The sequence below is a fragment of the Panthera tigris genome, chromosome B4 (assembly GCF_018350195.1).
Source record: "Panthera tigris isolate Pti1 chromosome B4, P.tigris_Pti1_mat1.1, whole genome shotgun sequence".
Lineage (NCBI taxonomy): Eukaryota > Metazoa > Chordata > Mammalia > Carnivora > Felidae > Panthera > Panthera tigris.
This window is the reverse complement of record NC_056666.1, coordinates 82,059,458-82,079,444: the sequence shown is the minus strand read 5'-3', so window position 1 is coordinate 82,079,444 and position 19,987 is coordinate 82,059,458. Positions and strand designations below refer to the sequence as shown.

Sequence of the window (19,987 nt, the reverse complement as noted above, 5' to 3'; positions counted from 1 at the left end):
ACCCCAGTAGGCCCCTCCTGTCATGTTTTACTTCTTACCTCCATGTTTAGAACAGCCTTTCCTGTCCCTTAGATTCTTCCAGGGCAGCTGTGAGCTATATATGAGTTGGGGGGTGTGGTGAGCAGTTCTATAACTAGCCCATTGTCACTTAGCTGATTGGTGACAAAGCCAATATATAAACCTGGGTCTGTTTGACTCCAAAACCCATACCTTTTTAATGTTGTGACTATGGAGAAAAGGAAGAGAAGTGATCACATTAACCCCTTCCCCTTCTCTTTGTTTCAAAAGTAGTTTATCTCCCCTTGGGTAGTCAAACCCTCTGATGGGGTCCACAGATGTCCATAAAGGGAGAATCCCATTAATTTAGGGGATTTACTGCCATCTTCCCGGAATGCCTTTCCTGGTCAAAGCAGCTCTGACTTTTGATCCTGCAGTGATTGGGACTCCTGTCTTTGGCCAAATATATTCTTGGCCAAGAAAGTAAGGAGTAATAAGGTCAGGCAGTAAAAGGAGCCACATTTAGGGGCCCAACTTAATTTCAATCCTTTGTAATCCCATTCAGCTTGTTTAGCGATACAGGGATCCAGACCAAAAAGATCCTACTTACTCTATCTATACACTAGGGGCTCATGAGGAAATATCCCTCTCCACTGGAGCCCTGCAGAGTACAAGGATGCAAATTGTAGTCCTTTAGCCCTATATTGCTTTTTTTCCAACCAAGCCTAGAAATCATTCACATAAATAAGTCTTTATTGAAAAAAGTACATAATTCAGTATAAATATAATAAATAATCCTCCCCAAACTGCTGCCATGAGGATAAATAATCTCAAGTTTTCCCTTTCTAGTTAATAAATACTCAACTTTGTCCCAGGTCAGTATCATAAATTAGTCAGTGTTGGTAATTTTTCAACATTTGCAAGTTCCATTAGAATTAATGGACTAATTCACTTGTTGGCTCACAGGTTCCTGGGCTGATTCATTTTTGCACTGCTGAGCCATGGAGATCTGGGTGCCATGCTTAAGCTTTTGGCTTTAGGGGCTCAGGGTTGCTGCTCCGTGGGCAAAGACCCTGGCAGCTACAGCCACAAAGGCCTGAAGGCTGCGGAGGATCTTGAAGCGGAGAAGGAGGCGTTGCCATGGCTGGTTAGGACTGGGGTTTGGAGTTTGCTCAGTCTCCCAGTGTTGACCGTCAGGCTGAAAGGACATAGGACACAATCAGAGAGACTCTAGAACCTTTACCCTCAAGTTCCTGTCTCTGATACCTGCAAGCCCCCATTCTTCAGGCCCCTTGTTCATACCTGTAAGAGTTGCCTAAGGCCCAGGAGGGAGGCGTGAAGCTGGCCCACTGGGCTATCAGGGAGTAGAGAGGGCTCCCCTGTGAAAATGTCTGAGCCCAGCAGCTTCTCATAAAAAACCAGGCCCTGGTGGATCCTTTGTAAGCAGAACTGGGGGAAAAGAAAGCAGTGAGAGCTAACCAATACCTTCCTATTCCATTACCAAAGACCCACCCGGTTCTTTGCCATTCTTAGACACTGCCATGGTCTGAATGTTTGTGTCCTCACAAAATCCATATGTTGAATCCTAACCCTCCAGTGTGATTGTATCAGGAGGTAGGGCCTTCACAAGGTGATGATGTCATGAGGGTGGAGCCTTCAGGAACTTCTAAAAGAGACCCATGAACTCCCAAGGCCCTTCTGCCATATAAAGGTAACAATGAGAAGTCTGCAACCTGGAAGAGGGCCCTTACCTGACCATACTGGCACCCTGATATCCAACTTCCAGACTCCAGAACAGTGAGAAGTAAATTTTTGATGTTTATAAGTCACCCAGTCTATGGTATTTGTTATAACAAGCCGAATGGACAAGGACAGATACAACTTTTACTAATTCACCATGGTACCCAACAATGTCCCAGTCCCTCTTCCTTGTAGTCCAGCCTCATCTTACTACCTGACTGTTGTCTCTGAGTCCTTGGGGATCACAGCCATCCCCACACTGGATGTGGGGGACGTCGTCTGTAGTCTCATCATCTCCCTGTTCTCTTGGTAGGTCCTGGAATGGAGGAAGGGGTGGGAAGAGTGAAGAGATAAGAGAAGCACTTTCAAACTCCACCAGTACCCCAGGCCCATGACTCTCCTAGGAACCCCACTCCCTGTCCTCTTTTTTTTTTTTTTTTTTAATTTTTTTTAATGTTTATTTATTTTTGAGACAGAGAGTATGAATGGGGGAGGGGCAGAGAGAGAGGGAGACACAGGATCGGAAGCAGGCTCCAGGCTCTGAGCCATCAGCGCAGAGCCCGACGCGGGGCTCGAACTCACGAACCGTGAGATCGTGACCTGAGCTGAAGTCGGACGCTCAACCGACTGAGCCACCCAGGCGCCCCTCCCTGTCCTCTTTAAGGTCCACTCTTTGAGGACCTTCAACCCTCCAGCTTCTATCTAAAGCCAGAGTCTTCCTCTGCAGCCTTGGAGACCTTGGACAGGCTCCCGTTTGGTGCCAGAGCCTGCTACTTACCACATGTCCCGTTGGAGGATGTGCACTCCAGGCCAGCGTGCAGAGCTTCTGTGAGAGCTGCTGGCCCAGAGCCCAGGCAGGGCTACTGCCTTCAGGCACAGCCCGGGTCTGAGCAGTCCAGGGCAGCAGTGGCAGCAGGAGCAGCAGCAGCAGCATAGCCCTGCTGCTCCCCAGCATCTTGTCGCCTGCTTCTCAAATCTGGCTGGCTCTGTGCCTCACACCAGTCCCTGTGGAATCTCTGCCCACTTCCCTTTGCTCTGAGCCTGATGCTCTGCGTTCTTTGTTGCTTCCTTCTGTTGTTCACTGAGTTTCTGAGCTGCTTCCTGCTGTTTTTCTCCCCTTGTCTGAGTCTCTTTTTAAGGTCCTTGCATTGTAAGGCCCGCCCTTTATACTAGCAGGTGACTCACAGCAGGTGGGATTCCCCTCCCTGCATCATCCCCCTCTGTGGAGAGCCCAGGTATGCAGCCTCAGTTCCAAGGGAAATGAGACGTGTGGTTGCTGTGGCTGGAGGCCTGGGATGGGGCATATGTGTAATGCTCTCCATGAATCGAAATGGCTGTGGAGGGGGTGGGGGTGGGAGGAATGAATATTTAAATGAATCTAGTCTCAAGTTTCTTCCTGTTCAATCTTTCCCTCACTTTTTGGCGTCTCAAAGCTTAATTCCCTCCACACCCCCCACCTAACTTCCTTACCTTTTCCTGCCTGAGGAAAAGCCAAAATGCAACCATTCATTTTATTTCCCAATAGGATAGCAAGATTCCATTCAGTTTGGAATGAAGTTTGGTTCCCCTTTGGGGCCCTCTATCTAAGAACAAGGGGGCTTCTTTTTTCTCCCTTGGCAACAACTATTTTCACTGGGAAAGAATGGATGCGAAGGCACTTTGTGAACTAGGAAGCCATATGATGCCGTATAAACTATTACTGCTCCCACTTCAGGCCTCACTGTGGAGGCTAGAAGGGTTCTTGGAGGGAGAGATTTGCTGCTAAGAATCATCTAATTCCTCAACCTTAGTGGCTCAATGTTTCATAGGATCTGTGGGGTTCAGGTGGTGGTTCTTTTGGGATACAAGTTTAAGCAAGGACTACAAGTCAAATTTAGATATTCCAGCACCCAGTCCCTACCCCACAGCTAGGAAGCCCAGGAATTCTGGGGAGTTGAAGGTGCACTGTGTCAATGACCCTGACCAGTCCTTCAGCCTGTTGCATCCATGGGTAAAATCCGCTGACACTGATTTCATCACTCTCCCTGATGCAACATTCAGTGAGACAGCTGAGACTGTGAGGTTGGGCGTGGGAGTGGGGGGTGGTCCAAATCTGGGACTGCCCCAACCCCAGTGGAGGGTCCCAGAACAATTTGGACGTCAGAATGAGGACATGGCTGACCACACAGATGGTCCTTAAAGCCTTCCCAAGAGGTTGACTCTTCTTCTCTGAGAAACTTACCCTTGATAGAGGCCTCCCTTCCCTTAGAACTATTCAAAACTTCCCAGTGAAACTTTTGATTCAAATATTATGACTCTGTGGTAAATCTACCTTTGGATAAAATGTTTCCAGCATCGGATAGGTTATCTCAGTCTGAGTGGGAAATGGTTTGCCTCTCTTTACATATCGTGTACACAAATGGAAGAAGGAAGGAGGGGAGCTCACCTCACTTGTGTTTAATGTCTGTTGTGCTTTTCCATCTCTGGCCTCATTCTGGGGGCCTAAAGGATAGGAGATGAAAGGTAAAAGAAGAAGGAAGTGGAGTGTTGGGGGATGGGATGAGAGAGACAAGGGTGAGTTGGAGGCACGGGGCTCTGCTGCTTTGTTTCACTTCCTGGTGCTTCGAGAGTTGGGTAGGAAGCAAGGTTGGTGGGGTGATTGTGGGACTGTTCTGTGGCAGGAACTACTTCCAGGACTAGATCTGACCTGGAACTGCAGTGACCCCTTGACGTCAACAGGGCCTCAACCGTTATGCAAATCACATTCACAAGACACTCCTAAGCAGGCCTTTCCAGTTGGATGCCCAGACTCCAAATCCAGTTGAAATTCCCTTACATAGTTAATAATGATGGCTAACATATATCCAACTCTCACTTTATGCCAAGTACTTGGTCTAAGCACTTTTTATGTATTAACCCATTTAATTCTCACAACAACCCAGTGAGTTGGTTGTGAGTTGTTATTATCCCTATACTACAGATGAGGAAACAGAGCTAAGTAATTTACCCAAGATCACAGAACTGAATGGCCAGAATTCCAGGACAGAAAATCTGGCTTCAGATCCTGCTTTCTCTCTTTCTCTCTTTTATTTTATTTTATTTTTTAAATGTTTATTTTTTAGAGGGGGGAGAGGGGCAGAGAGAGAGGGAGACACAGAAGCTGAAGCAGACCCCAGGCTCAGAGCTGTCAGCACAGAGCCAGACACGGGGCTTGAACTTACCAACAGGGAGATCATGACCTGAGTGGAAGCCCGATGACACTTAACCAACTGAGCCACCCAGGCACCCCAGATCCTGCTTTCTCAATCATTCCATTATATTGGACAGGACACAAACTATCTTTATAAAGTAGCTGATTTAGCCCAGGTATCTCAGGCCCAGTAATTCTCATAGGTCTGTGAAGTCTTTCTCAACCTCAATATGGAAATTTCTTAAAGTTTACAAACTGTCTAGTCTCTCAGCACCCATCTTTTCCCAGGATTTTAAATCTAGGGACCTGTGAAGTCAGATCAATTTGAGAGACCCACTGAGTTACGGTGTTTTTCTCTCCGTCTATGACTTCTGGTGGACTCTAGGACCCCTGCAAGTCTAAATTCTGGAGTCCTTTTATTACAGTGTTATTCAGCAGGCTTTATTGAGACAGAGAGAAATGCTTTAACACTGTATCCTCCGTGAGAAATTCCTTCCATCAAAAAGGCCCTCTGTGTGGCCGTTAGAAACTGAGCTAAATTGCCCTGGTGACATCTCGCAACCTGGCCCCATTCCAAAACAATTAGACCCCAAGAATCGCTAAAAATAACTGTTGACGCTAAATCTGTAAGAGTTTGGGGGTAAGCAAATGTCCCAATTTGCCGTGCTCATCCCCTTCTGAGGGATAACGTCGAGCTTCGAGAACTAGGGGAATTTGATAGCTGAGGGGTCTCGCTCCACGGGACTATTACCGGAGCATCTGGGGAGTAGATAATCACAGATGGGAGTTTCAGATGGATGCCTACAGAATCGTAGAAGAGGCATCTAGTTGGGCCGTGTTTGGAACGTGGCTCCCGCTTCCTTTTTTCTCTCCCATGCCTGGAAATGATAGGAAATGCCGGCGAGTTTCGGGGGCAACAGGGTGAGAGGTGGCGGAGTAGCTCACAAGAGCACCGCAGGTGGAGGGGGTGGACCGGAATAGGCTGGGAATACCCAGCAATCGATTCCCAGTGCTTTACCTTGGGCATCCCTTATTCTTGAACTTCTAAAGTTACAGGGAGCATTAAAGTTCGGTTTCCAAGCGACTTCTCCAGTTTTATTCAAAGAAAGCTTAAAAGAGGAGTTACGTTTCACGACACCAAATGCGGCCAGTATCTGACACCGTTTGTCCCCATTGGCGGCCCGTAACCTTATTTTTGCCCAATACCCGCGTCACGCGTCTTCTCGCGGAGCCGTCTGTACCTGGCTCCTTCTGATTGGCTTAGGTGAGCTCCAAACCCTTCCTGATTGGAAGCTCTGACTGGGAGCCCGCCGTCCTTTCCGCGGTAGGGTTTGGTTGAGCTTCAGGCGCGGGGGAGAATTGGGGAAACTGGAATTTCCCGCGGAGCTGACGGCGCTTGCTCTCCCCCTACTCGTTTTAATTCCACGCGCTCCAAAATATCCGCCATGGAGAAATCTTGGTAATGACCCAATCCCCATAAGCATCCCAAGAACACATCTGACCCCTGCCCTAAGCCCTCCCCTCCCCTCCGCCGGGGGAGAATTCTGGGTAATTGATTTCTCTGGTTCCCCTAGAGAATTGTGGGTAACTAGCCATTTTCATCATGTCCCCCCATTCCCGCCCCAATTGTGGGTAGCTGGACATTACTATTTTTCCCTGGAGAATCCTGGGTAACATTGCAGGGGATTCTGGGAAACGACTTCTTATTCTCACCTCCCACTCCCCCCCCCCCCCCCATCCTTAATTTTGGGAAACAAGCATTTTAGCCCCTTTCCTTAACTCCTGTCCCACAGTCGCTGCTCTTTTCACTGATGGTTCTGGGGTGAACCAGGCAAGTGGGCAGGCCTGAAGGGAGATGAAAAGGAAGTCATGTTTTAGGTTAGATAGTGGGGTGGTGGGGGAGTACAGAGGGCCTAGAGGAGAAAAAGGGACAACACTTCCGCCTCTACCCTACTGCGCATCCCCTTCCTGCCTGCTTCATCTCCTGCCTGGCATTCTCACATCTCCCTGCCTCATTTCCCTTCTGCACATATAATCTAGAACACACTAAATACAAGTACCTGGGCCTACCTATCACTGACTCAGCTACCTCTTTCCCTTTACAGGCCAGGATGTCCATTCTAGGCCCACTGGTGCTATCCTGCTGAAGGCTGGGTCAGACATCTTAAAGGGCCGTTGCAAGGGAGGGTGTGACACGGGTCTAATCTGCCATCGTCGTCATGAACTTCGAGGGTCTGGACCCTGGACTGGCAGAGTATGCCCCGGCCATGCATTCTGCCCTGGACCCTGTCCTGGATGCCCACCTGAACCCAAGTCTGCTACAGAATGTGGAGCTGGATCCGGAGGGGGTGGCCTTGGAGGCTCTTCCTGTCCAGGAGTCAGTGCACATAATGGAAGGTGTCTACTCTGAATTGCACAGTGTGGTGGCTGAAGTGGGTGTGCCTGTCTCCGTCTCCCACTTTGACTTGCACGAGGAGATGCTGTGGGTGGGAAGCCACGGGGTAAGAACTGTACCCCTTTGTAAGGGCTGAAAGGAGATGTTGGAGGTATTTTATCTGGTTTTAGCCCAAGGGCAGCTGCTTTACTGGGAGCCAGAACTGAGTTGAGGTGGTGAGAGTTAGTTAGGTCTCTAAGTCAAATCAGGAGGAAGGGAGTGGAAGGAGCCATATGATCCAGGAAGAAGTTACATACGTGTTCTTTTTCAGAAGTCATCCCATTTCTACCACAATTTGCCCATTCTAAGCTTTGATTAACCTTGATAACTGTACCCATCAGTCTGTAGTGTCCAAATCCAATCTCTAATGCCTTTCTTCTGTTTCCATTTTTATAACTGTAGAATGTTTAACACATGTTTCTGCATATCTTACATGGAATCATTCTGTCTTCTTTGGCTGATTTTAATCTCTCTGAGAGCAGTTATCAGTGTTAACTCTTTTTTATTTTTATTTTAGAGCGCATAAGCAGGTGAGAGGGGCAGAGGGAGAGAGATCTTAAGCAGTCTCCATGCTCAGCACAGAGCCTGACATGGGCTTGATCCCACAACCCTGGGATCATGACCTGAGCCAAAATCAAGTCAGATGCTCAACTGATTGAACCATTCAAGCACCCCAATATTAATGTTTTTTAATGTGTATCTATATCGCCAGTATGCTAGAGAGCTCAAAGATTTTGTAAGAAATAACATTCTTGGTTTATTAATTTTCCTTCCATAGGGCATGAATTGTGCTTTTTTCATTAGAAAGAATGTACTTTTTTGATAATACATTCATTTCAGTAGGTAGGGTCTACTGCTATGGTAGGCCCAGGGAATAAAACAATAAAACATAATTCTTGCCCTCAAGGAATTTACAGAACAATGAGAAAAAAAAAAATATATATATATATACACATATAAACAGATAACTTCATGGTACTTTAGAAGAAACTAAACTGTTTTACTTATTAATTATGAATTTAAGATATAAACTAATTATGAGTTTAAGATATAAACTACTAAGTGCCAGTGTAAAAATATTTACTGGGTGCAGAAGGGTTAGAGGCCCTCCAGAAGGAAGTGACACCTGAAGTGAGTTCTTGAGAGGTGAGTAGGAGTCAGGTGAAGAAGAGGGGAAAATGCTGTCTTGGCAAAAGCAACAGGATAAAGATTTCCAAGATACCATACAGTGTGATTACAGATTACAGGAACTACAAGCAATTAGGGTTTACTGCTCTGGAAGTAAGTCTGAAAAGTTAGACATTACTTCATTCAACTAGTGTTTTTTGAGCACCTGTTAGGTGCCACACCTTGCTCTATGGTCTAGATTGGGAATAAGCATTTAAAAAGGCAACAAAAATACATTTATAATATATTAGGTGTTTAGTATCCTTAAGGAAAATAAAGTGGAGTAAGGGGGTTAAGGTAATGAAGGGTGGGAGGTGTTGCTGTTTTAGATAATTGGTCAGGGAAAGTCTCTCTGATAATGTCACATTTGAGTAGAGACTTGGATACAGACCAGGATGTCCATTCTAAGTCGTCTAGAAGGGAGAGAGGAAGCCATGCAGATATCTGGGGGGAGAACATTCTAGAAAACCTCATATGCTGTGTTAAAAGAGCTTGGACTTGATCTTTCACACCAGTGACAGTTTTTATCCAGAATGATAAGGTTAGGTTTGCATCTTAGAATGCTGAAGTAGCAGTATAGAGTTTCATTTAAGGGGGAACATGGCAGGACTCAGTGGGATCGGCTTAGATTGTAGGTTATTGTAGCAGTTCACATAGAATATGAAAGCCTGAATGAAGCACTGTAGACATGTAGAACAGATTTGGGAAATACTTAGGAAGTAAACAAGACAAGTTACTACCAGTGACTTAGTCCTTTGGATAGATCATGGTTCCATAAAGAATACAGTTAGAAGAAGAATTGAAACGAGGTAAAATGACAAATTTAATTTAGAATGTAATGAGTTTGGGTTTTCGTGGAATATCTAAAGAGAGATGTTTAGTAGATATTTGGATATGTAAGTGTGAAGCTTGAGGCAGTGGTCTGGGCTAGAGGAGGGAGTTAGGATCCATCAGTTAGAAGACTGATGGTTAAAACCTTGAGAGAGGATGAGATTACCTAAAATGACTAGTGAGAAAATAGTGGACTGGGAATAGCCATGGTTCAAGAGTGGTCTGAAGGGAAGCACATAAAGAGGAGGTATGAGGTAAGAGGAGCGAAACCAGTAGTGAATGATGTCATAGGAGCCAAGGGGGGAATGAGTTTCACATTCTCTCTATTCCAGCCTGTGATCCACAGTGCACATTTCCCAGATGGTGGCTGGTAGAGATTAAGACTTGAATATGGAACATAAGAAAACCAGCTGGCCAGTGGAGGATTGGACTCACATCCCTGACCCGAAACTGTTCTAACCAACTGAACCATTATCTATTCAGCAAGGTCATTGTGAGGGCAAAATGAGGTAGAGTTTACAAAAGTACTTTGTGAAGCATTAAACATAAGATAGTATTTATTATCAATGCCTTTGTCACTTAGATTGGTCCCTAGCCATATGCCTTAGTTGCTGTTAGCCAGAAAGGCCAAGCAAGAATGGAGAAAAGTTGAGCAATGTCTCCAGTCCCTGACCTGTATCTGGGGTGGCCCTGCCCCTCCACTCAGGGTGTGTCTCATCTTTTTTGTCCCCCACAGGGCCATGCCACTTCATTTTTTGGCCCCGCCTTGGAGCGTTACTCATCCTTTCAGGTCAATGGCAGTGACGACATTCGACAGATCCAGAGCCTGGAAAATGGTATCCTATTTCTCACCAAGAACAACCTCAAGTATATGGCCCGTGGGGGCCTCATTATATTTGATTACCTGTAAGTGGCTTCTCAGCTCTGGACTGGGAAAGAGAGTCCCTCCTAAAATGGGAAGTCTAAAGGATTGGAAACTTTTGAGACCTTGGTCCCTTAGCCTTTCCTTTCCCCTACAGGCTGGATGAGAGTGAGGATATGCACAGTCTCCTACTGACTGACAACAGCACTCTGCTTGTTGGTGGGCTGCAGAACCACATATTGGAAATTGACCTTAATACTGTCCAGGAGACTCAGAAGGTATAAGACTGGGGAAAGAAAGACCCAGGCAGGACCTGAGGTTTTTGGGGGGTCAGGGATATGCCCAGACTGGGAACATGCCTAAGATGTATGTGCAGTCTTTCTGTTCCTTTGGTCTGTGGGAAGAATTATTCTCACTGGTTTTTCTGCTTTGTCCCCCAGTATGCAGTCGAGACGCCTGGAGTCACCATCATGAGACAGACAAATCGCTTCTTCTTCTGTGGCCACACATCTGGCAAGGTGGCTCGGTTCCATGTTTCCTCCTACCACATGGCCCTGTTTCATCAGACATGTGCTTGAGCTCTTTCTTTCCCTCAATTCTGGGGCTATAGTTGGAGGCACAGGAGGAGTGACCCGAGTTCCTACTCAGCCACGTTATACTAGACTGTCTTTCAGGCTGATGCCTTCTGTTGTAACTAGATACCTTTGAGGCAAGAGAGTAAATAAGAATTCTCTTTGGAGTCCCTTCCAGCTCTTGGCCTCTCTTTTTGCCTGTTCTGTGCTTTAATTGCCCATATCCTAGAGCCTTAGTTCTTTTGGCAGGGGCCTCACAGGATTAGGTAGGTGGTGGGTACTTTTCCTGATAACAGTGTTGGCAGATAACGGAGTTATCTCTTCTTCAGGTTTCCCTGCGAGACCTCCGTTCTTTTAAGGTGGAGCATGAGTTTGATGCTTTCTCAGGAAGTCTGTCAGATTTTGATGTGCATGGCAACCTGCTGGCCGCCTGTGGCTTCTCCAGCCGCCTCACTGGCCTGGCCTGTGACCGTTTCCTCAAGGTGTATGATCTGCGCATGATGCGTGCCATCACACCACTTCAAGTACATGTGGATCCTGCCTTCTTGCGCTTCATCCCTACATATACTTCTCGACTTGCTATCATCTCCCAGTCAGGTAGGAAGGACTGTAGGAAGGGGTAGGAGGGGTTGATGACCGAAGGAGAAGTAGACACTAGGAGTATACTCCTAGGAACCTCTTTGTTGGAGGAAATAGTAACTTCTGGTGGGCTATCAGGGTCTCACTTAGGTTTGGTCAGAGATTAGTGCTTTTATTTTCTCCCTGAGTGTGAAGAACACAGAAAAAGATAAAGGTGGAGCAGGCAGAACAACTTTACTGGGTAACAAAACTGCCTGTGGTTTATGAGAAGGCATCAGATGGTATTATTTGTATCTCTAGGCATGAATTTAGGCCCCATCTTTCCCTGATACGAGGGAAAAGGAGTGTCATAATGCTTCCTCCTCTCTTCTAGGGCAGTGCCAGTTTTGTGAGCCCACAGGCCTGGCCAACCCAGCAGACATCTTTCATGTGAACCCTGTGGGGCCTCTGCTAATGACATTTGACGTATCAGCCAGCAAGCAGGCCCTGGCCTTTGGGGATTCTGAGGGCTGTGTACACCTCTGGACTGATTCCCCTGAGCCTTCCTTCAACCCTTACTCCCGTGAGACGGAGTTTGCTTTGCCCTGTCTCGTGGACTCACTGCCTCCCCTAGACTGGAGCCAGGACCTGCTGCCTCTTTCCCTCATCCCTGTCCCGCTCACCACTGACACGCTTCTCTCTGACTGGCCTGCTGCCAACTCCGCTCCAGCTCCCAGGTTGTACCTTACATCTGGGTCAAAAGGAGGGAGGGGGAAAGGGCCAAGATACTAGGCTTCTCTGTAAGCCCTGTAGTAGTCTCCTTTCCTGATTTTTGTGTGCCTTCAGTACTTTCTTCTTTTCTGGCTCCTTGGGGGTTGGGGATTAGATAGGCAGACACCACAAACTTCAAGCCCTAGAACTGTACTACATTATAGGCGAGCACCCCCTGTGGATGCAGAGATTCTACGCACCATGAAGAAGGTGGGCTTCATTGGCTATGCACCCAACCCCCGTACCAGGCTGCGCAATCAGGTATGTTCAGAGGAGAGAGGGTCAGCCCCCAGCCCAGCCCTCTGGGATTTCTCCTGTCTTGTTTCTTTACTAGTTCTCAGCATTTTTTGCTTTTAGTTGGTCAGTAAAGGATTTTTGAGGTACCATGGTAGGTGTTAGGGAGAATTCAGAATAGAAGATAGAGTCTTTGCTATTAAGAAGTTTAGTATTTGGTTAGTGAAGATAAGACCTGTCTGTAACAAATTATTTGTTCTATTGTTAAATGCTAAAGGAATGTTATAAGCATTCACTGCCAGGGCTGTTTGGAGGGGAAATGTTACTCTGGGCCAGAGTGGTCAAGGAAGACATACTGAAAAAGGTGGATATTGAGCTGGTTAAAAATAGGTAAATAGAAAGTAACATGGAAGCATATTCAAGATGAGAGATCAGTGTTAGCAAAGGTCTCAAGAAGCATAACTGCAAAAGGTGTGTCTGACCGGGACTGTGATTGGACCAGTCTGGCTGAAGTGGTGGTGAGTACTGGGAAATAGTAAGACATTGAGGTTGGAAAGGACCCGGCTGTGAAGCCTTAATACCAGTGTTTAGGGAGAGAAGTGACACACTGAAATAGGCATTTTGGGAGAGTTTGTTTGGTAGCGGGATGCCGAACAGAGTGTGTGTGGAGCCACGCGTGGAAGCCATCACAGTTGTCGAGCTGTGGTGTGGTAGGGTGATGGCAGTGGGAATAAAAAGGACGCGGTGGATGCTGAAACTTCAAGAAAGTAGAAGATTCAGTGTTGGGATAAAGGTGGGGGGAAACCAAAGATAATTAAGACATCCAACAAAATTACTTCTTTTTAAAAATTCTAGATTCCTTATCGACTCAAGGAGTCAGACAGTGAATTTGACAGCTTCAGCCAGGTCACTGAGTCACCGATAGGGCGGGAAGAGGAGCTACATCTCCACATGGTCTCTAAGAAATACCGCAAGGTGCTGGGGGTTACCAAGGAAGGAGTCCTGTGGGATGTGGGGAAAGGTTCCCTGGGAAAAGGGGGTCATACTAGAAAGGATCGAAGGACTCAGTTGAGAAGCCTTCATCTACCACCTGGACTCAGGAGGGAGGTTTTGGGAAAGGTTATGACCACTGCAAAGGATTTAGGGGACTCTGAGGATACGTTCATTTTGCTCAGACTATTTCTGCCTCAGGTAACCATCAAATACTCCAAGCTAGGGCTGGAGGACTTTGACTTCAAACACTACAATAAGACCCTGTTTGCTGGATTAGAGCCCCACATCCCCAATGCCTACTGTAACTGCATGATCCAGGTAAGGATATTCCTGCAACCTGAACATGGCTACTGCCTTTCTTTGTGTCCCCATACTCCCTGCTCTTTTTCCAGGTCTCTCCAACCAAGCCCACTTTGCCATGGCCTCCGCTACCATTCTTTCTTGCTTCACAGCCTTCAAGTCTCTTCTGTGTGCTCCATTCTTCAGTAGACTCCTGATTTGTATTCTTTATCGGCTCTCTTAACCATCCCATCTCTCTTCTCCATACTAGTTGCCTGTATCAGTTCTCCTGCTCTTCCCCACCCAGGTGCTCTATTTTCTGGAGCCCGTTCGCTGTCTTATCCAGAACCATCTTTGCCAGAAGGAGTTCTGTCTGGCATGTGAGCTGGGTTTCCTCTTCCACATGTTGGATCTTTCTCGAGGTGACCCTTGTCAGGTCAGTGTCTGGAGACCTGGGACAATAAAAGGGGAAGGGAGGTAGACAGTAGGCAGGGACACTGCTGTGCAAATGGCCACAAAAGAGAAAATTGCCCCATTCTACCAACACACTTCCTGGATTCCAGGGCAGTAATTTTCTTCGGGCATTCCGCACCATTCCTGAGGCTTCGGCCCTTGGTCTGATCCTGGCTGACTCAGATGAGGCTTCAGGCAAAGGCAATCTGGCCAGGCTTATTCAGAGGTGGAATCGCTTCATTCTCACTCAACTGCATCAGGATATGCAGGAGCTAGAAGTACCCCAGGCTTATCGAGGTGCTGGAGGCAGGTATGAAATCGGAACATGAGTATTTAAAGCCACCATGACAGTCCCCTCTGTGACTTAGAAGGTGTCCTAACTGTCTCCATGTGCATGTATTGCCTTCCCTGCCCTTAGCAGCTTTTGTTCATCGGGGGACTCTGTCATTGGGCAGCTGTTCAGCTGTGAGATGGAGAATTGCAGCCTCTGCCGCTGCGGCAGTGAGACCGTGCGAGCCTCTTCCACCCTGCTCTTCACGCTCTCCTACCCCGAGGGTAGCAACAGTGGTATACCCTGCAGCTGGGTTGGGAAGGCTCCCTCACGTGTCCCATAACATCAAGGAGAGGGTGTTGGGAGGCTAATAATGGGCAGAAGGGAGAACCTAGAGTGAAGCATCCAGTTTCCCCTCAGATAAAACCGGGAAGAACTGTGACTTTGCTCAGGTGCTGAAGCGAAGCATCTGCCTGGAGCAGAATACACAGGCCTGGTGCGACAACTGCGAGAAGTACCAGCCCACGGTGAGTCCTCCCATGTTGGGGACTTGGTGTGGTTTCATCTGGGACTAGCTATGTCAGCACCACCATCCACGGATCTATAGGGAGTGGGAGGAACCTCAGTTTGAAAATGCAGGTCCAGGTTTTACTGTTCCCATCCAGGTTTCTTTCCCATAGGCTCATTGCCATTCCTTGTTTGTTTTTTCCTCTCAGATTCAGACCCGCAACATCCGCCATCTGCCAGATATTCTTGTTATCAACTGTGAGGTGAACAGCTTGAAAGAAGCTGATTTCTGGAGAATGCAGGCTGAGGTAAGGACCAGGTCTGGAAGCAGGGTTTTAGGTGTACTTCTTAATTTTCTCTCCCTTCTCTGCTCAATATATGATTAATGTTCCTGGGCAATCAGATATTTTTTCCTTTGTGTTCAGGTTGCCTTCAAGATGGCAATAAAAAAGCATGGTGGGGAAATCTCTAAGAATAAAGAGTTTGCTTTGGCTGATTGGTAGGTACTGTCTGGGGGGTTAGTCAAAGGATTGAGCTACCCAGTGGCTCCTCTGGTCACTGGCTAGATCTCAGAATGAATTTCTAATTCTCTTATCCTGATAGGAAGGAACTAGGGAGTCCAGAGGGTGTGCTGATGTGTTCCTCCATTGAGGAGTTGAAGAATGTCTGGCTTCCTTTCTCCATTCGCATGAAGATGACCAAGAATAAAGGGCTGGATGTTTGCAATTGGACTGATGGGGATGAGATACAGGTTGTTGAACAACTGGGAAGAGAAGGGGGAATAAGGGAGAGAAGGTTGGGGCAGAAGCAGGGCAAGGGGAAGATGGAACTTAGTATAGGGAAAAGGAAGGGAATAAAGCCAAGTTATTTACCAGTTGTGGGCTTTTCCAGAGTGACTCAGTTCGGTATTGAGTCATAGATGGGCTAGGATGGAGATAACCCACCCTGGTCCCCCATCCCCGTCCCCCAAACTCCCTATCCTCTATCCCCATTCCCCTTCCTTCCCCATCCTTAAACTTAGCTTAGCAGCCTGGGTACCCCCCTCACAGTGGGGCCCAGCCAGGGCAGAGGAGGAGCATGGTGTCTTTGTGTATGACCTGATGGCTACTGTGGTACACATCCTGGACTCACGCACAGGGGGCAGCCTGGTGGCTCACATCAAAGTTGGAGAGACCTACCACCAGCGCAAGGAGGTGAGTGAGATACTACAAGGCAGGGACACCCCTGGTAGTAGCCACAATGGAGTCCCAGGTCTGTCCTTATCTTGAGTCTGAGTCAGAGTGGTCCAGCTATCACTTTATCATCTTTTTCTGTATTTCCACAGGGTGTTACCCACCAGCAGTGGTATCTCTTCAATGACTTTCTTATTGAACCTATTGATAAGGTTAGTTGTAACACATTCCATTCCCCCTTTCATCTCCCCTTTTCCTAGAATTCTCATCCTCAGTGCTCCAGAATGCCAGGCAGATTCAGGAGGGAGGGAGGGGTCCTCAAGAATAAAAAGTGTTAGCAGAACTAAAAATAGCACCTAAGTTCTGTCTTCTCTCTGGCTTGGGAAAAAGGAAAAAGGGGCATCTATATATAGACCATGAAGTGCTTTTTCTTTTATAGCATGAAGCTGTGCAGTTTGACATGAATTGGAAAGTGCCTGCTATCCTTTATTACGTCAAAAGGAATCTTAATTCCAAATACAACCTGAACAGTAAGTGGTACAGAGTAGACAGAAGGGTGTAGCAGCTTAGATTGGTCTTTTGGAAGAGATCTTGTTAAGATTAGGATAGGTAGCCAGTGTTATTATTTCCAGGGGTGATACTAAAGAGATTCCTGTTTCATCAGGCTCTAAATTTAGAATGTGGAGATCCTGAGGGTGTAGAGGGGAAGAGGTGATGGGGGGAATCTGATCAAAAGGGCTAAGGTTTTCGCCTGGGTGGCTTGGTCGGTTGAGCGTCCGACTTCGGCTCAGGTCATGATCTCACGGTCCGTGAGTTCGAGCCCCGCGTCGGGCTCTGTGCTGACAGCTCAGAGCCTGGAGCCTATTTCAAATTCTGTGTCTCCCTCTCTCTCTGCTTCTCCCTGTTCATGCTCTGTCTCTCTCTGTCTCAAAAATAAATAAACGTCAAAAAGGGCTAAGGTTTTGATTTTGAGTCTAATTCTTCCCAAGTGAAACTTTCTTCTTTTGCAGATGGACTTCTTATTAGGTCCCTTTTTGGTGCCTTTAAACCCATAGTTTCCCTGTAACTTTGTTTTTCTGGATTTTCTAAGCTAAAGTCCAAAAAAGTCAAAGTCTTATTCTTTCCTCTCTGCTTTTTTGTTTCTCTTAGCATATTTCTTAGTTTTCTGATTTGACCTATTCCATCTGTCTGTTCAGCAGACACAATCTTCTTATTCACATGCTTTGATTATTGAGAGATCACAGTGTAGACCCAGTCTCTGGTCAGCCATCCTGGGTTTCCCTCCCCTGGTTACTTCCTTATCACTAGCCATCTGTCTTCTGGATTTTCCCTTCCAGTCAAGAACCCTATTGAGGCAAGTGTCCTGCTGGCTGAAGCCTCACTAGCACGGAAGCAGCGAAAAACACATACTACCTTTATTCCACTGATGCTGAATGAGATGCCGCAGGTTGGGGACCTGGTGGGCCTGGATGCTGAGTTTGTCACTCTTAATGAGGTAACCAAGACCAAAAGGGTGTGGTGTTGGCACAGAACTCTGGAGATATTAGGCATCGCAAGCTATTCTCTGATTTCCTTATCAACTCTTCTCCTGTAGGAGGAAGCAGAGTTACGCAGTGATGGCACCAAGTCTACCATCAAACCAAGCCAGATGTCAGTAGCAAGGATTACTTGTGTTCGAGGCCAGGGACCCAATGAGGGTATCCCCTTCATTGATGACTACATCTCTACCCAGGAGCAGGTACTAGGATATGGAGGTACAAGTGAGACAGACCTTGTGCTTATGTAGAGTGCTCTAGAACCCAGGGAAGAGTAGCAGGGAGAGACTCTGCACCTCACTTCGTGAGCAACTTCTCCTTTTCTCTATGCCTAGGTGGTGGATTACTTGACTCAGTACTCGGGGATTAAGCCAGGAGACCTAGATGCCAAGATTTCCTCTAAGCACCTCACAACTCTCAAGTCTACCTACTTAAAGCTTCGTTTTCTTATAGACATTGGAGTCAAGTTTGTGGGTCATGGTCTGCAGAAGGACTTCCGGGTCATCAACCTCATGGTTCGGGCAGGGCTGTTTTTAAGAGTTTCCTTTGAATATGGGCCCTTTAGGGTATACATTGTGCTTTTGGAGAATGAGAAGTTATGGATCACCTACCCTCAGTCTCCCACTCTTTTATCTCTGCTAGGTGCCCAAGGACCAAGTCCTTGACACTGTCTATCTCTTTCACATGCCCCGAAAACGAATGATTTCCCTGCGGTTCCTTGCTTGGTACTTCCTAGGTGAGTTGGTGTACCTTGTAGGCCCTTATGGTGCTCATTAAGAGCAGGAAAAAGTGTTGGAATGAGGGGAGTAGGGAGGACCCTTAGTGGTGAGAGTTATGAATGGATTTAAGTAACTTCAGTATCCCGCTGCACTAGGAATGGTGTTTGGCTTTTTCCCTTACGGGTAGTCAAGTTTTTTTTTATTGGTTATTGGGAGTAGGGGATGTGAGTATGGGACGTATTCTTACCTTCCTTTGCTAGGTTCCAAACTATTCCACCTCTAATTCCCTCAGACCTGAAGATTCAAGGGGAAACCCATGACAGTATTGAGGATGCCCGTACAGCCCTTCAGCTCTACCGAAAGTATCTGGAGCTAAGCAAAAATGGCACGGAGCCTGAATCCTTCCACAAAGTGCTCAAGGGTCTTTATGAGAAGGGCCGAAAGATGGACTGGAAGGTTCCTGAGCCTGAGGGTCAGACGAGTCCCAAGAGTAAGGCCTGGGATGGGACAAGGGAAAGTGGACAGGGTGGGTTTTGATTGCATATGTGAAGATTATACTCATGATAATAATAATGATGATGGTGATGTTAACAATTGTACCAACTCTACCTTACATTTGTAAAGCACTCAGTGGTTTACAAAGCATTTAATCCTCCCAACATTCAGTGAAATAGATTGTATTCTTGAAAGTCTGCACTGATCCTAACCTCCTCCTGCCTAATTCTAAAATGTTTGGAGCAGGTTTGCCCTCTTTTCCTTCATAAGAAGTATTCCAGGCACTTTTTCTGCACTCACCTTAAGAGCCAATGCTCTTGATTTTGTCTCTGACAGATGCAGCTGTCTTCTCCTCAGTGTTGGCCCTCTGACCTCATCCTCTCCCAGTGAACTACTCCTCTCCCTTCAGTGTTCTGTGCCCCAGAACTGGGAGATGGCTTCCCAAGTTGGCTAGTCCTCGCCCGCTTCCAGAATTGGACCTGCTCAGGGTCTACAGATGGTGCTATTAATAGAACTGGAATGCAGCAGAGTTGCTGTAAAGGGAAGAGGTGCCAGATTCCTTTTTCATTCTTTGCAAAATAGCGGGCCAGAAACAGAGTCTAGAATTGACCCAAATGGAAAGAAATTGATATTCTCAATAAATATCCTGGGTAATTAATATCCAGGCAAAAAAACGCTCCTGGAACCAGTATGGAACCAGTACTCTCAGTTCCTAGTTGGCTAAGGACTGAAGTCCTGGTTAGTGATAGGATACAACAGTAGCTCAAGAGAGCTCAAGTCTCTGACTGCTTGAGAGATGCCTGGATGGACCAGGACATCGAATATTGGTGGCCCTAGCAAACCAGTGTTGCCAACACCATCATTGCCAAAAGGGCCTTTGGGTCCTAGACACAGCTTGACTGCTGTCTTCACTCCTGCTGACAGCTGAGAAGCATCTGTCTTCCATCCACTCTCCTGTCCCAAGTTTTGTTATTTTTTAAAGTTTTGTTTTAAAATGCATGTTTTATAAAATAAAATTAAAAAAAAAAGTATTACTGGCTTGTCATCTATGTCACTAGAGACCTGCAAGTGTAGGATGCTCTGACTTAAGCTCTCCTCTCCTTTCTTTGTGTTGGCTTTCTATAACAACTGGAAAAAAACAAGCGTTCAAATTTCCACCTAGAAATGAAGGTGAAGCTCTGGAGTCCAAAGTTAAGGTTATTGGAGGAATATAGTTATGTCTTTGCTG

The 19,987-nt window shown here is 46.7% G+C and overlaps 2 protein-coding genes across 7 annotated transcripts; one reads left to right on the top strand and one right to left on the bottom strand.

The window, feature by feature from the left end:
* Nucleotides 1–732: 732 nt before the first annotated feature.
* IL23A (interleukin 23 subunit alpha) lies at nt 733–5,885 on the bottom strand. Of its 3 annotated transcripts, none has more exons than XM_042992544.1 (5): nt 5,658–5,885; nt 4,163–4,218; nt 1,952–2,053; nt 1,300–1,446; nt 733–1,195 (listed from the first exon to the last, which is right to left on the bottom strand). In XM_042992544.1, exons 1-5 carry the CDS (start codon nt 5,728–5,730, stop codon nt 1,034–1,036), a joined length of 540 nt encoding a protein of 179 aa, XP_042848478.1. In that variant the 5' UTR covers nt 5,731–5,885; the 3' UTR covers nt 733–1,033. The 3 variants fall into 3 exon arrangements, with proteins under 3 accessions (XP_042848478.1, XP_042848479.1, XP_007081565.1); XM_042992545.1 differs by having other exon boundaries at nt 5,712–5,884; XM_007081503.3 differs by lacking the exons at nt 4,163–4,218; nt 5,658–5,885 and adding an exon at nt 2,516–4,146.
* A 265-nt stretch (nt 5,886–6,150) lies between these two features.
* Nucleotides 6,151–19,790, top strand: PAN2 (poly(A) specific ribonuclease subunit PAN2). 4 transcript variants are annotated; one of them, XM_042992538.1, is made up of 26 exons: nt 6,151–6,365; nt 7,012–7,407; nt 10,075–10,244; nt 10,358–10,478; nt 10,641–10,718; nt 11,102–11,369; nt 11,725–12,067; nt 12,266–12,362; nt 13,191–13,310; nt 13,527–13,646; nt 13,915–14,043; nt 14,171–14,370; nt 14,482–14,615; nt 14,752–14,858; nt 15,048–15,146; nt 15,264–15,337; nt 15,442–15,589; nt 15,888–16,031; nt 16,163–16,222; nt 16,450–16,540; nt 17,348–17,505; nt 17,605–17,748; nt 17,881–18,060; nt 18,188–18,281; nt 18,557–18,754; nt 19,096–19,790. In XM_042992538.1, exons 2-26 carry the CDS (start codon nt 7,126–7,128, stop codon nt 19,128–19,130), a joined length of 3,594 nt encoding a protein of 1,197 aa, XP_042848472.1. In that variant the 5' UTR covers nt 6,151–6,365; nt 7,012–7,125; the 3' UTR covers nt 19,131–19,790. The 4 variants fall into 4 exon arrangements, with proteins under 4 accessions (XP_042848472.1, XP_007081566.2, XP_042848471.1 ...); XM_007081504.2 differs by having other exon boundaries at nt 14,479–14,615; XM_042992537.1 differs by lacking the exon at nt 6,151–6,365 and adding an exon at nt 6,427–6,576 and having other exon boundaries at nt 14,479–14,615.
* The last annotated feature ends 197 nt before the right edge of the window (nt 19,791–19,987 follow it).